Source organism: Elephantulus edwardii, unplaced genomic scaffold (genome assembly GCF_000299155.1).
Source record: "Elephantulus edwardii isolate Elephantulus edwardi_28Jun2011 unplaced genomic scaffold, EleEdw1.0 scaffold00032, whole genome shotgun sequence".
Classification (NCBI taxonomy): Eukaryota; Metazoa; Chordata; class Mammalia; order Macroscelidea; family Macroscelididae; genus Elephantulus; species Elephantulus edwardii.
This window is the reverse complement of record NW_006399782.1, coordinates 6,094,999-6,109,943: the sequence shown is the minus strand read 5'-3', so window position 1 is coordinate 6,109,943 and position 14,945 is coordinate 6,094,999. Positions and strand designations below refer to the sequence as shown.

Genomic DNA, 14,945 nt, shown 5'->3' with positions numbered 1-14,945 from the left:
AGGAGAAGAGAGGATAGCAGGAAATTCTGGAATGAAAGTCAAGATATGGCTTTAACTGTGGATTTCCCTCTCAAGACTACCCTAAACCTCACCTCTCTGCGAAAGCCCTCCTCACCTTCCCCACCTCCCTCGTATCTCTGACCTCCGCTTGGGGTCCATGCAGGCTCGGTCTGCACAAGGCGTTGTTCTGCATTTGTTCCTTTGTTGCTGTGAAACGGGCTCCCGACACAGTCAGCCTCTGTGTGGGAGGACTGGTGGCTGTCTTCGCAGGCAGGCATTTGCTTAGAGCAGGCTGCGTGTGAGCCCAGCGTCAAGTGGATCTGGCCTCCCCAAGTCTGCGGTGGTGGGATGAGGCTCTGCTGAGGGGACTGGCTGTGAAGGATGAGTTCAGGGTGGGATGACGGACCGCTTCTGGGATCAGTGGTATCTCTGGTATCTCCGCTTGCTCCGGCTGCTGGATCGAGGTATCCCTGAAAAGGAGAGAGAGAGAGAGAGAGATATGTGTATGTGTGTATATATATGTATGTGTGTGTGAGTGTATATTTATACTCATAGAATGCACACACAGACTCAGAGAGAAAGATAGCAGAGAGGAGTGTGGGGAGTAAGAAGAAAAAGAAGAGGGAATAAAACAGAGTCAATTAGCAAGCAGATGGAAAGTAAAGCCAGGCTGTTGGATTGAGAGCACAGGGCCATTTGGGGAGCATCTGCATAGCAAACGGGATATCATTTCTTGCTTGTTTTTTTCATCCAGTTCAGTACAGTAGTGAAGGACAAGGGAAAGCCTGTTTTGCAAGAGCTCTTGATCAAGTGAATACTCAGAGAAGCAGAATAGGAAGGAGTACCGTCCCTGCAGCCAGAGGCTGGGGACAAACAGACACCGGCTCAGATCTCAGCTCTGCCACTTCCCAGCTCTGTGGCTTATATGGATGATGGGACTTTTCTGATCATGTAATCTGTAAAATGGGCAAAGCAAGAGTGGGCATTGCCAGGATTGTGGAATTACTCTTTAATGCATGTGTAATTCATAATAGGTTCTTTAAAAAAAATCTCCCAAACCAGACTAAGCCCACTGCCACTGGATCCTTTTAAACTCATAGAAACCTTGTAAGAGAGTAAAACTGTTTCATAGGGTTTCCAAGAAGCTGCCTGCTCCTCTTTGTCCCACAGAAAAGCTGCTGGGTTTGGGCTGTGATGTCTGGGATTTTTTTTAAAACATACCAGTGTTGAGGTTAGAAGTCAGGTGTGTTAACCTCTGCCCTACCGGGGCTCTTGGTGGGTTCTTAGTGACCATTCATGTCCCCTCCCCCCATGTCTCTCAGAGTCAGGAGCAATTGCACCTGTCCTGTGAACACCTCTCCCTGGGTGTCCTCTGTAGAGCTAGGATAGAATTTGTGTGCTGCAGGCCTTTGTGGATAAAGGAGGTAGAAGCCAATTTTATTCCTTAGGTGATTCTGATCAACCCACATTATACTCTCAGCCAGTAAAGTAAAATCTCCAGTTTTTCTGAAACAAATTCAGATACTCCATTTGAAGGAAAAACTACTGTTGACTTTGTTTAAGAATGGATTTTTTAAAAAATGCTATATGTTATTTTGAAAGCTTTGGCTCCTTTAAGAAGTTCTGGCAGGAATGAGAGAAAGCCTCTGAGGGAAAAACTGGTCCCAGGGAAGCCGTGACACACACTCCACAGAGTGTTCATCTCCCTCGGCTCAGTCTCAGGTGTGCTAGGAGGTCAGTACCAGGTAGATGCAGAGAACTGCAGTGAGCTCATCTCATTGCAGGTCCTTATCAGGAAGAAATCAAAGATGGAGGAAACCAAATCAGCACACAGAAGGCAGTCTCTCTCTAGCACTGAGAAACAGGCTGGTGGGAGCCCAGAGTTGAGATATGATGAGACTATTAAGAAGGGATACAGAACTTTGTCCTGGTGGAGATGAGAGGCTGGTCGATTGTGAGGAGAGGGTTTCCAGTTTATCTGTGTGACTTCAGGCAAGTTTTTCAACCTCTCGGTGCCTCCTTCCTTTATGATAAAGGATGACGATGGGATAATAGCAACCCTCATAGAGTTGCTGTGGGGGTTATGTGATAAAACTGCAAATCAAAATTACTTTTCCCAGTATTTGACATGAATGAAGAGTGTCCTATTAAATATTATTTTTCATTATCAAGTTAGTTAGTACTCAGTGTCCTCCAGACAGCCTGGGAAAGAAAGGAACAGGTGGTATGTAATGACCACGAGCTAAGAAGAGTCTAATTAAGAATTGTTAGAGATGCTTAGAGAAGATTTATGCTTATGTGAATTAAAACAGGATTCTAACTGATGCAGTACATATGATGATGCTACTTCAAGAAATGAGAAGTTATTGTATTAATTAGAATAACAATTTTTTTTTTAAAAAGAAAATACTTACATGCAGAATGCCTTAGTTGCCTAAAACTTGAGTTTTAGTTCAGCTTCATCACTTTCTTAAGTAGCCTTGAAAAATTAGTTTGACTTCAGATTGAGCCTCAGTTTGTTAATATGAAGAATGGGACTATTGATAATAACAGTTGCATCATGCATTTTGAGGAAACATAATATTAGGGCATGTAGCAGTGCTAGCGATTTTTGGAGATGTTGGGTGTCTTTGACTAGGTTCTCACAACCTTAACCATCATACCAAGTTACCGAACTTGTGGATTGATCAGCTAGCTTGTCCTCCTCAATAATAATGTTGATTGCCAGAACTGGCCCCTATCTATGTCCCATCACTCTCCTCCATTTATATTTCATATACTCGGCTGTAATTGGAAGGCTTATCATCTGTCATGAGGTATCTCTAGAGTTTTTATTAATGTAGTGCTTTAGGCTAATAGCTCCTTGACAGCATAGGGTCCCTTATTTCAAAGGTGTTGGGTGTTGATTATATTGCCCAGTTCTGGTTAACAAGAACATTATGTTAGTACATACCTCCATCCATATTCAAGCAGAAATTTTGGCTATAACAGCTTCTTTCTAGTTAACGTTGCATAGAAAATTACATACTTTAAAGTGACATGCTAGGCTGAGCTAGCTTATGGGAGGTACTCAATTATTTGTTGAATGAATAACTAAATGAGAACTTGTCCTTTTAGGCAGTGAAGGAAATACTCTTAGATCTTTTTTTAATGGAAGGGAATTTAGCCCCCCTTCATCTGTTTTAGGATTTATTTTTTTCCGTCGTTATTGTTGTGCCTCATGTCATTTTCCAACCAACAGTTCTCAAGAAAGTGAAGAGGGAATAAGAAATGAGGAGAAGTGGGAAATGATGAGTTTAGTCCAGGAAATGGAAATATGCAACAAGCTGTGTGCCAGTCTGAGTCATTCTCTTGGCTGTGACTGGAGGAGAAGTGAATCTGTGATTTGACACACCTCGGAAAAGGGAGGAACCATTAGAAGACACCATGGAGTGGAAATAAACTTTAAAAGTGAATGAAAGTGTTTGCTTGGTGATTACGTATTACTCTTTTACCTCCCTCGCAGATGTTCATTTAAGGGTAAAGGGTTTTTTTGTTGTTGTTGTTGTTGATTTTTTTTAAAGAGAAAGGATTAATTATTTAGTACTGTGCTTAAATATATATAAGAACTTTTATAATTAATTACTAGCTTGTATAAATATCATTATTTTGACAATTTCTTTCAATTAATAACATACTGCCTTTTTGGTGTTTGTTAGTAGGCTTTTCCCCCCACTCTGCTGATTGTGTCCTGGGCCTGTGATCACAGGTAGTGATTAAGGGGATGGTCCCAATGGTGGGGACTTCCCATTGGCAGAACATGCAGATAAAAAATGTACAGAAGAGACACAGTGTTGCCTTCTATTGTTGAGTTTTGATGTAGACATGAGGCTCTGGAAAATGATGTGGAGGTACACAGTCCTTTGCTCACATGTAATTTTAGGAACTGTAGGGTGTCCGAGATGATGAGATGGCACAGGATAGGGCAAGGTTCAGGTCAGCTGATTACAGGGTCGCTATGAGTTCTACTCCTCTCAATGACACTTAACAATGACAGTGAAGGAGAAGAGTGAAGGACTGAAGCTTTTCATTTACAGAACATCTATTAGTATTTCCCAAAGTGTGATGCTGTCCACCACTGGCAGTAGATGAAGAGATTTATAGATGACACTTTAGCTTCCATATATGGTTACAGCTTAACAGTGTCAATAAAATAACAATATAGGAAGTATGTAGTTGTTATTGTTGTTATGTATTGTGAAGTTGCCTGTCACTCGTAGCGAGATACCCTATGCACAATAGCTTTGAGCCCTGTCCTATCCTGAGCCAATCTCACTGTCCTTGACACACCTGACCCTATTGCCACAGTGACTGTGTCAATCCAGCTAATCCAGGGTCTTCCTCTTCTGCTCTGACCCTCTAGTCTTCCAAGCATGATGTCCTTCTCCAAGAACTGGTTCCTCCTGGCAACATGCACAAAATATGTGAGATATGTGAGATTGAGTTTCAAAGTTCTTACCTCCAAGGGGCAACAGAAAGTATATAGATATAGTGAAAATGCTGATAGCAATATAACAGTGACTGATGCCTAAAACTTCAATGATACATTGAGTTTACAACATATGTCTTGTTAGTTGCTGTCATGTCAGTCTTGTAGAGGCTGATAATTTCCTCTTGGGTGCTGCATGCATATTCCTGTAAGTACCAGAAAATGTTTTGGATTATTGACCGGAAATCAGTAGGACCACAACCTTGCGTGCACTTTAGAACCACTTGGGGAGCTCTGAGGAAGTACCACTGTCCTGTCATCTCCTCCAACCAGCCCTTGTTCAAAGCAGTTAAGACCAAATCTCTGGAAAGGGAACTGAATATTAGTGTTAGGAGCTCTTTGGGTGATTCTGTTGGGTTCAGGAGTGTGTTTTGTTAGAGAATAAGGATAAAAATGACATTTGTGCCACATAGTATTCCATTGGGTGAATGTACCACAATTCTCAGTTCACTCATTTGTTGATGGGAATTTAGGCAGTTTCCATTTTCTTGCTATTGTGAATAACACTGATATGAACATATGCAATACTAAGGAACTACTATTTTTAAAAAATTTTTTATTATTTTTTATGTGTGTACCATCAAACCGGATCTGACTGGTACAGGAGGAGATTGTCCCTCCTTCTTTAGCAGAGCATCTTGTGGATTTGAACCATGCACCTCTGGGATTGCAGTGCAGCTTCTTGCCACTAGGCCACCAGAGCTCGCAAGGAACAACTGTTTAATAAAATGCTATAAAACATGAAAGAATCTAGAATGATACTAAGTGAAACAACTCAGTCACATAAGGACACATACTGCACAACATCATTAAAGGGGAAGGGGAGTGGGAGAAGGGGAACATTAAAAGGGGAAGGAGAAAAATCAATAGGTTAGTAGAGGCTAAGGTGGAGTGGGAGAGGGTGAAGGAATAGGAAGGATTCAATGGAGACTTGAAAAGATGATATGGTAGTAAACATAGATCAACACTAATTAATTATATAAAATATAATGTATATGAATGAAACACAATGTACATGAGTGATTTTATGCCAACCAATTAAAAGAATAAATAACAACAACAAAAAATAAATTAAAGCCACAACACAAACCAATAAATGCGTAGTTATGTTTATCGCAGCCTTATTCACAATAGCAAAGAGATTTAAGCAGTCCAAGTGCCCATAACATGAATAGGTAGAGAAACTGTGGTACGTTGTGCAATGGAGTATTGTATGACTTTGAAAACCAATGAAGAACTCATGAAACACTACACAACATGGGTGAATCTAGAAGGCATTATGCTGAATGAAATAAGTCACTGAAGGACATGTTGTATAAGGGCACTGTTATGAATAGAATGGTTACACGGGTGGGGGAGAACAGGAAATGAACAGATAGACAATGCACACTCTTTTGGAATTGGTGAAGAGAAGATGGAATGAATGGGTGATCAGACGTTGTGTGTATCAAACAATCAGAAACAGGATATGCGAAGTGATTGAGGGGGGAACTATGGGAAAAGTTCACACACAGAAATAATCAGGAAGGGTTGGCATTGGGGGAGGGATTGGGAAGCAGAGATTAGCAGATGGGTCAAGGAGGATGAAGAGAAAAGGAGGGTCCAGCAAGGATTAGAGCAGATTGTAATAAATCAGTCAGTTGTAGTTTTATAAAACAAAGTTTATGTGCATGACTGAAGAGGAATTTAAAAAACTAGTAAAAAGATTATTTGAAAAATTATGTTTGTGAAAAATAACAAAATAAATGAAAGTGTCAGTTACAATATGGAAGGAGCTCTCTGGTGGGGTAGTTGTAACCTGTTGCCTGCTGGCCAGAATATTAGCAAATCACACTCAAGCTGTTTCACAGAGAAGGATGGGCAGGGTCCTGTAAAGATTTACACGTCTTAGAAACCTGATGTAGGGCGGCTAGGATTTGAGTAGGAATTGACTTGACAGCAGTGGGTGGGTATGTGAGAATAGTAAACACGTTTGCAGTCTTTAAAGAACACATTTTTAAAAGAACTTCTTTTGTGAAAAATTTATGCAACTTTCTTGAGAAACTTCTGGTACAACCGTATTCTATCACTATCTACCTAACCTTTGACTTTTCTTCCAACCTCAGGAGAAATGTTGATGTTTTTCTCAGGAGCAGTGGTGTTAATAGGTGGGTGTGGATTTGGTGGATGACCCTGTTAGAGGATGTGAGATCAGATTTTCTTCCCTGTAAACTTTGTTTCAGCAGAAATTTATTCTTTTTAAATAAACATATCCCTGTGGTTAGTTCTAACAACAAAACCACCTTTTGTATACCCAATTTATGGGTATCATTTTGTCTTCAAGGCTGAAACAATGCTAAATTTTTTTTGCTGATTTTTTAATCACTTTTAATGAAAATTTACAGAGACTTAGGGTTTCCAGTCATTCATTGTTTTACTTTTCTCCCTGCCCACCCCCTCCCCCCAAAACACTCTACTCCTTGAAAAGAAAAACTGTTTCATTGTATCCCTCTCCCCAGGTTCACTCCACTATGCAGCCTTCACTCTGGACTCCTTTCATGACAATAATACCCAATCATATATCCCTTTTAAACAGATCTCTCCCTCATCTGTTTCAATGCAATATACATCATTCCTCCCCTCCTTTTCTGTCTTCCCTCAACCCTGATGTCAGTCCTGTTTTACAACTGTGGCCCTATGCAATATTTGTCCTTTTGTGACTGAGCTTTTTCACTCAGCATATGTATTTCATGAGTTCCTTGTTTTTCAATGCTGCATAGTATTCCATTGTGTGAATATACCAGAGCTTCTCTATTTATTCATTTGAAAAACAATGCTAATTTATTTTTAAAACTTTGTATGTATTCTAGTCAGAACTGCCATTGTTACCCAGTTGGCAGTGATGTGTTGACTTATGTGCTTTCTTCAGCATGGACTATAAGCTCACATGACTGTTTTGTCATTGACGGTGTTTATAATAATAGTTGCTGATTTTGTCCAATTTTCTGGTGTTTTAGATACAATATTGTGGCAAATAGGATTTGTGACTCTATATCCATAAGTCATTTGAAAATGAAATTGTAGTGAAAGAAAAAGGAAAAAAAGGCTTAAAAAGTCTTCCTGTTAGCTAGTAGTATGTGCTGCCAACCCAAAGGCAAGTGGTTCAAATCCACTAGCAGTTCCATAGGAGAAAGAGAGACAGTCTCTGTGTGATTTACAGCTTTTAAAACTGCTGGAGTATCAGCTTTGAGTCACTTCTGACTTGATAGCACACAGCAACAACAGCAATTCAATGAAAGAAGATTTTGTGAAACAGTTTTTTTGTTAATCTAATCTGAGAAATACTACATTTAAGCAATTTATGATGATTTATCAACATGAGTGACATTGATAAAGAGTACTAAGGATTCTGTATGATTTGGTATGGAAGATAATCTGTAGGGTGACAGCATGAGTGATTACACTGAGTGCTACCAACTCTGTTGATGCCATCACTCAGGAGGTTGCCTGGCCTCGGCCTTATTTGAGTTCAGAGTTACAATGAGTCATAATTGACTTGATGACAGTGGACAACAGGTTCTGGATACTTAGGCCTTTGAGGATAGGTTTGGGTTGTTTGTCATTGGAGATGTTAAATGTCTTTCTTCCTTGCTTAGTAGAACTATGATATGTCAGTACTATCGATATTCTGCTCAATTGGGGGGAGGGTGGTATCTCCTACTCTCTTTAAGACAGTAGGGAGACGAACTACCTATCCTCAAGCTTTCTTGGTGTTGGGCTTTATTTTGGTCATGGATTTGTTTGTGTTTTCCCTGAAGCTTACCTCTCCCTGACAAACCTTCACATCTTTCAAGCATTTTAATTCAAACCTAGATTCTGCCCAGGTATGTGGTCACGAGGCAACTGGACTCCATGACCTGAGTATCAGGGTGACCTGGCTGTGGTGTGTCCCTCCTTTTGTCGTTACCATGCCTGCAGCCGCTTTGCAGCCCTTCTTGGCCTGTAGTTCTCCATCTCTGCCAGATGCTCTGTCTTTACCTTTTTTGCTGCTCTCTTCTCTGCCTAGCTCTGTCTCCTGACTGGGTCAGTCTTGATTGCCTTTCTGTAGAACCATCTGCTTGTCATCTGCTTTGCAGACCCTAACTTACCCTGGACTTTGTGTTGTCCTCTTTTTATGGGTTGTCCTAACTATTGCATATGCATGCCCAGTAAGAGCTGATGGCCCCAGCATCCTGTGCTGCTTTTCTGTGCCAGCCTAAATGACTTGTTTCTTCTTTCCTGTCATCAGTGGGAAAAAGGAAGAAAAAACACACAGCCCATTTGTGAAAAGTGTGTCATGCGATTCTCCTGTTCTGAAGTTTTCAAATTAGGGTTTAGGCTGTAGTAATCTTCCAGTTTGAGTTGAATATTCATCTAGTACATAAAGAAGAGGGATTTCTACTTTCCTGTTGTTGTTAAGTGCCGTTGAGTTGTAGATGACTCATAGGGACCCTATGAACGAAAGACCTGAACACTTGTATAACTTTCATCATTTCTCAAAGTTTGTAGAGTTTCAGAGGCAAGCTATTTCGGTCGTGATGCCACTCCTGCTTCCAAGCTTGTTTTAATTGGGAAGCTCCACCAAACACTGTCCACCATGGGTAGCCATTATCTCATTTGACACATCAGTGTCACAGTGCTTAGCATCACAGCCACCATGAGTTATCTCTGTACAGCAAACAGACAGACCGGTGCTATACCACTTAGAAGAATGTTTGACCAAAAGTAATTAAAACCATGTCTGAGGGCTGCCGATTAAAATCACCCACCTTTGGCTTGGTAGCATAATTTTCTATCCATTAGGCCAACAGAGTTCTCTCTATGACTCACAGCAATTCTGTGAACAGTAGATCTAACCCTTACCCTATCCTACACTATCCTGGTTGACTAGGGGTAAGGAATCGCACAGTCAATCCAAAGGCATGTGGTTCAAATTTGCCAGCTGCTCTTCAGGAGAAGGATGGGCAGTTTACTACCATGTGACTAACTGCCTCTGAAAATCTTCTAGAGGGTCAGCTATGAGTTGGTTCCATCTCATCAATACTCAACAACAACACTATAAAGAAGATACTTTATATTCTTAAATTGCAAGTCTATCTGTCTATCTATCATCTATAATAGTTATTCAAATTTACTTTTGGCGCAAAATCACTTCCCTCAAGGACCAGACCTTTTGTGTAATAAACATTTTCAACTTCAGTATGAACATAGAGAGCACTGTATAAACACCATCACAGAACAATTCTCTGTTTTCTCTACACTAGAGACTTTACAGAAACCTTCAGATTTTTCTGTATTGTTTCCTAATGTGCCCTCTTTCCTTTTCAAAACTCTGAACCTCCAGTCCCACCAGACAAAGCTCCCCTGGATCGTTATAACAGGTTCTGTTTAGAGAACTTCTGGCACTTAGGTGCCTGGCCAGTGTTCTGTGATTCAGAATGTGTTCTGCGTGTAGCACTAAGACATATCCAAGTGGCTGCATCGAAGGAGACAACATGTATGAAGTAATTAGACCAGCACCTAGCCTGGCACAAAGAAGTACTCCTCTGTAAGTGTGTGCTTGTCCTCCAGGACTCTGCAGCTTGCCCTAAGCTTTATTTCTTGTGGAGATTTTTTTCTCCCCTTTAGAAGTGAAACTTCCCTGAGGGCAAGCCTTTTCTCCCCACCATCACTTTGTCATCTTACATATACACGTCGTTCAAGCTTATATCCTAATGTTATGTTGAATGTATGTTATGTGCCATCGAGTTGGACCAACCTCATAGCTGACCCTCTAGTAAGTTGTCAGAGGCAGTAAATCACATGAGAAGAGATTGCCCATATTTCTTCTGTGGAGCAGCTGGTGGATTTCAACCACATGCCTTTTGGGTGCTGAGGCAACCCTTTACCCATGAGGTTACCAGAGCTTCCTGTATCCTTATGTTGTTGTGTTGTCATGTACCATTGAGTTGGAACCGATCCATAGCTGACCCTCCAGCTGGTTTCCAGAGACAGGAAATAGCACCATAAGGGGATTGCCTCTTGTGGAACAGCAGATGGATTCAAACCAAGTGCCTCTGGGTTGGTTGTGCAATTCCTTACCACTAGGAATCCTAGTAAACAATTTTGGCTGATAGAGTGTCTGTGATTTCCAAGGAACAAGGGGAATATACTGATTATCATAGCATTGTTAAGGAGGAAAAATACGAGAGCTGTAATGATGTAACAATTTCAAATATTTTAACCCTTTGAATCCTTTTTTTAAGACTCCAAAGTCACTTAATATAAGTTCCTATTCTACAGATGGAAAACAGGCATAGAAAGGTTAGGTATTTTGCCAAAGTCACAGAGCTGCTAAACGGAGATTCAGGATTAAGATCCTTATTTTGCATCAGTTCTCTTCTATCTCTGCTGCCATACAGCTTGGGAGACTACCATTCTTCTCTCTCCCCAGTGTGCGTTTGTTAAACTGAGATGTCCAGCCTCACCTCTGTCAGTAGATACTAGGGTGTATCACTTGACTGTCTTGTTTGTGGCGTGAAATCACTAGACAAGATGCATCTAGGCCAGGTCCTGAGGGAAAGACACTGATAGCAGCTCTGTGAGGTCCTTGTGTGGTGTTTCTATCCAGTGAGGTGGAGGTTATGTGACACGAGAATAGTAAAACAGTAATTCTCGCGATGTGGTATGGCTTCCCAGGACCTCGTGCTCTGTTGTAGCATGTCCAACAATTGCTGAGAACTGAGAAGCAGTGGAGCAGTTATGTCCCTGAGTGGCTGGAAATCCAGCTGAATCCCTAATCCGAATGTCAGGCTTGCTTTTCACCTTGTCGAAGGGGGTATCATGTTATCAGACAAGTTGTCAAAGCAATAAGTACTGTTGTTGTTACTGTTAGTGGTAAGAGTACTTACAAAGGACCCAAGCATAGCACTGAGAGTTTAGAGTTGAGAAGTAAGATACTTTCCCTCAAGAAGTTTGCAGTTCAAATTTATGTAAACTTCCGCAAAGACCAAGAACCAGTTATAACCTTTCTCACTCTGTTCACCCATTTGTTAAAAAAAAAAAAGAAAGACTTACAAAGTGGTTTCCTTATAGGTCTAGTGTTACATAGTTTTCTGTGGGCTTGATGTACATATATGTGAGTTGGACAGTGAATAAGGATGATAGAAAGAGAATTGATGCCTTTGAGTTGTGGTGCTAGAGAAGAGTGTTGAATATACCATGGACTGCTAGAACAAACAGGTTTGTCTTGGAGAGGGTGAAGCCAGAATGTTCCCTGGAGTCAAGGATTCTGAAGCTTCGTCTGACATATTTGGGCATGTTGCAAGGTGGGGCTGATCCTTGGAGAGGGACATCATGTTTGGGAGAGTGGAGGGACGGTGCAGGAGAGAAAGACCCTCGATGAGATGGATCAAGTCTGTGAGTGGAGTGGTGGGAATGAATGTGTTTTAGACAGCAAGGTTGGCATGGGATAGAACGGCATTTAGGGCTCTTGTACATAGGGTCGCTATGAGTCGCAAATGACTCGATGGCACATAACAACAACAAGTATAATAACTACAAAGATATATCTACAAAAATTAAAATAATGAATATTGAATTGCTGATTAAGTGTTATAAATTCATAAGACAGAATGTTGAGAAGTGCTTGGCTCTGAGTGAAAGGGGAAGTGACCATTCAACAACTAACTCTTATGATCTTAGTCCATGCTGTCCTCCACTCAAGGCTCTTAGAATGTAGTCCTGAAGAAAACAGTATTCTTATCTTCATGAAACTATGTAGTCTACTGAATTAAGACAGTAACAAGCCACATAGTAAATAATAAAATGTCAGGTAGCATAAAAAAAATAGAAAATTGAGTGAAGTAGCACTTGATTATGAGGAGCAGGCAAGGGGAGACACCAGGCAGTGGGAACCATGTGAATAGAAGCATAGAAGTTGGAGGATACCAAGTGTAGTTGGGAAATGATGACTAAACCAGGCTGTCTGGACTGTTCGTGAGAAAAGTGTTAATGCTGATAGGTTGGGACCAATCTGGGAAGAATCTTGTCTATTCGGTTAAAGACTTGGTCTTATATCAGGGCAGTAGTATTCAATTAAAGATTACTAGTATATGGAAAGTATATATTTATAATATCAGACAGTAGACTCAGGAATTTGAATAAGCATAACAGAAATGCTCTTGTCTGAAAGAAAGACTTTCCTTTCTCTCTGTTTCTCATTGCTGTCAAGTTGAAACAGACTCGAAGCTGACTCTCCACTGGGTTTCTGAGGCTGTAAATCACATGGAAGGAGATTGCACTTCCTTCTCCCTGTGGTGTTATGTTTAAACAGAGAGAGAAAAAGGAGAGGGGGGGGGAAGAGAGAGAGTGTCATTGCGTTACTGTTGCATTTTCCTACATATTACACCACCAGAATTACCTAAAGAGTACACAAAAAGTACTTTACCACAAAATAAGTGTAATTGCCTGGCTCTCCATAGAACTACAGAGGACAGAATAGTCAACTTCTTAGAGAAGTTGGAGAAAGATATTTTCTGGGAGGATCTGATAATACATCTGGGTGGTGCAGGATGAGTAGGAGTTTGCTAGATGAATAAGGCAGAATTAGACACTGTAGTCCAAAATCCAAGAGCAGAGACATAACAAGGCCTGGAGGGACTGGATAGTGAAAGCAGAGCTTGAAGTTCAGTGTTATTACAAAGACTAGATGCTTGCGAGGAGAGAGTAAAGAGAAGGACCTGGCATGGTATTGTCTAGGCAATAAGGAGTCACTGCAGATTTCTCAGTTCTTTAACAGTGGATCTCGAAGCATACAGGTTAGGATCTGAGACTAGTGTTAAATAAGATGTCAGTGAGTAGATGGCAAGTATGAGAAGAAAGAAGGGACACATGTGCAGGACAGCATCTGAAAGAGTAAAAGGAATTTCTTTTAGAATCAAGGTGGAAGCGTACATGCTTAGGAACAACAATGCAATGATAAAAGTCTGGAAAAGGGGAATTGAATTTGGTGTATTGGTGAAAAAAATTTAGCAATAGAATTTTAGATGACTTTAAAATTTCCCAATTAAAGTTCAATTTAAAGAGTTTTGGGCAGTGTTTATGTGAGTAACTCTGGTAGCCTAGTGGGCAAGGAATTGCACTGCTAATCCAAAAGCAGATGATTTGAATCTGCAGTTGCTGCAAGGAAGAAAGATGGGCAATCTCCTTTTCATGCAATTTCACAGCCTCTGAGAAACTTCTGGAAGGTCAGCTATGAGCTGGTTATGATTCGATGGGACATAACACCAAAAAAGAACAAAAACAACAATACTGGTACCAGCCAGTAGACCCAGGAATTCAAAGAAGCATAAAAGAGGTGCCCACAACCAGAAGAGAAGCTTGTCTTTCTCTTATTGCTGTGGAGTCAGAACTCACAGCATTTGAAGTGTATCTTTATTTCTAGAGAGGAGTTAGGGTAGGAGATGCATGATTCTGAGTCATCTGACTAGAGTGAGAATGAAACTGAGCTTAGACAACAACACATGGAAGGAAGGAAGGAGGGAGGGAGGGAGGGAGGGAAGGAAGGAAGGAAAAAAGAAAGGAAGGAGTGGGAACATGGAGGGAGAGTATGTAAGAGATGGGAAGAGTATTCCTAAGGATAGGAGGAATTGTTGTTGTTGTTATTGTTATGTGCCGTCGAGTCGTTTTCGACTCATAGCGACCCTATGCACAACAGTCCTAAACCCTGCTCTGTCCTGTGCCAACCGCACTGCCTCAGACACACCCATCCCGATTACCCCAGTCACCGAATCAATCCATCTCACTAGGATGCAAAAGATTTGGGGTAGGAGAGGAGGGACAATGCTTTCCATCTGCAGAGAGTTGAGGGCAATCTGGAGGGGTTTGGTGACAGAAGGCATTCATCGGTGGCTGCATGTAGCATTGTTTCAGCAGTGTTCATGAGGAGAAACCAGATTGCAGTGGGAGGAGGTGGTGACGATGAAGCAACTGCAAGCACATATTGTTTATCTGAGAAATATGCAGAAAATGCTGGGTGAAAATAGATTGGTGGTTGGTAGGACATTGGGGTCAAGTGATGGTTTTGTTAAAGAAGAGAGGCTTGAATGCATTTGAGGCTGGAGGAGGGGAACAGGGCCAGAGAGAAGGTTGGAAATGATGAGCATAGATGGACTTAAGAATCCATTAAATAAATATTCATTGAACACCAACAGTGTTCAGGTGCTGTGCTATTTGCTGGAGATATGGCATGAATAAGGCATGAAGATGTCATGAAGTTTACATTCTAGGGAGCAAAGCAGACAATACACAAGTCAAGCAACAGTTGAATTTATAATAACAGCCTGTGATAAATGCTGAAAAGCACAGCATTGACCTGGAGGGGGTAGAAATAGTTTGCAGAAAGAGTGCAGATGGGAGT

General features: G+C 41.1%; 1 protein-coding gene across 2 annotated transcripts in view; it reads left to right on the top strand.

Annotated features, from left to right (window-relative positions):
- Window positions 1-270: 270 nt before the first annotated feature.
- The window catches only part of KALRN (kalirin, RhoGEF kinase), a 797,511-nt gene continuing 782,836 nt past the window's right edge, over window positions 271-14,945 (top strand). For both annotated transcript variants that reach the window (XM_006884214.1, XM_006884215.1), the window contains exon 1: window positions 271-464. In XM_006884214.1, coding sequence (XP_006884276.1) covers window positions 398-464 — 67 coding nt within the window. In that variant the 5' untranslated portion in view covers window positions 271-397. The remainder of the gene's footprint in view (window positions 465-14,945) is intronic.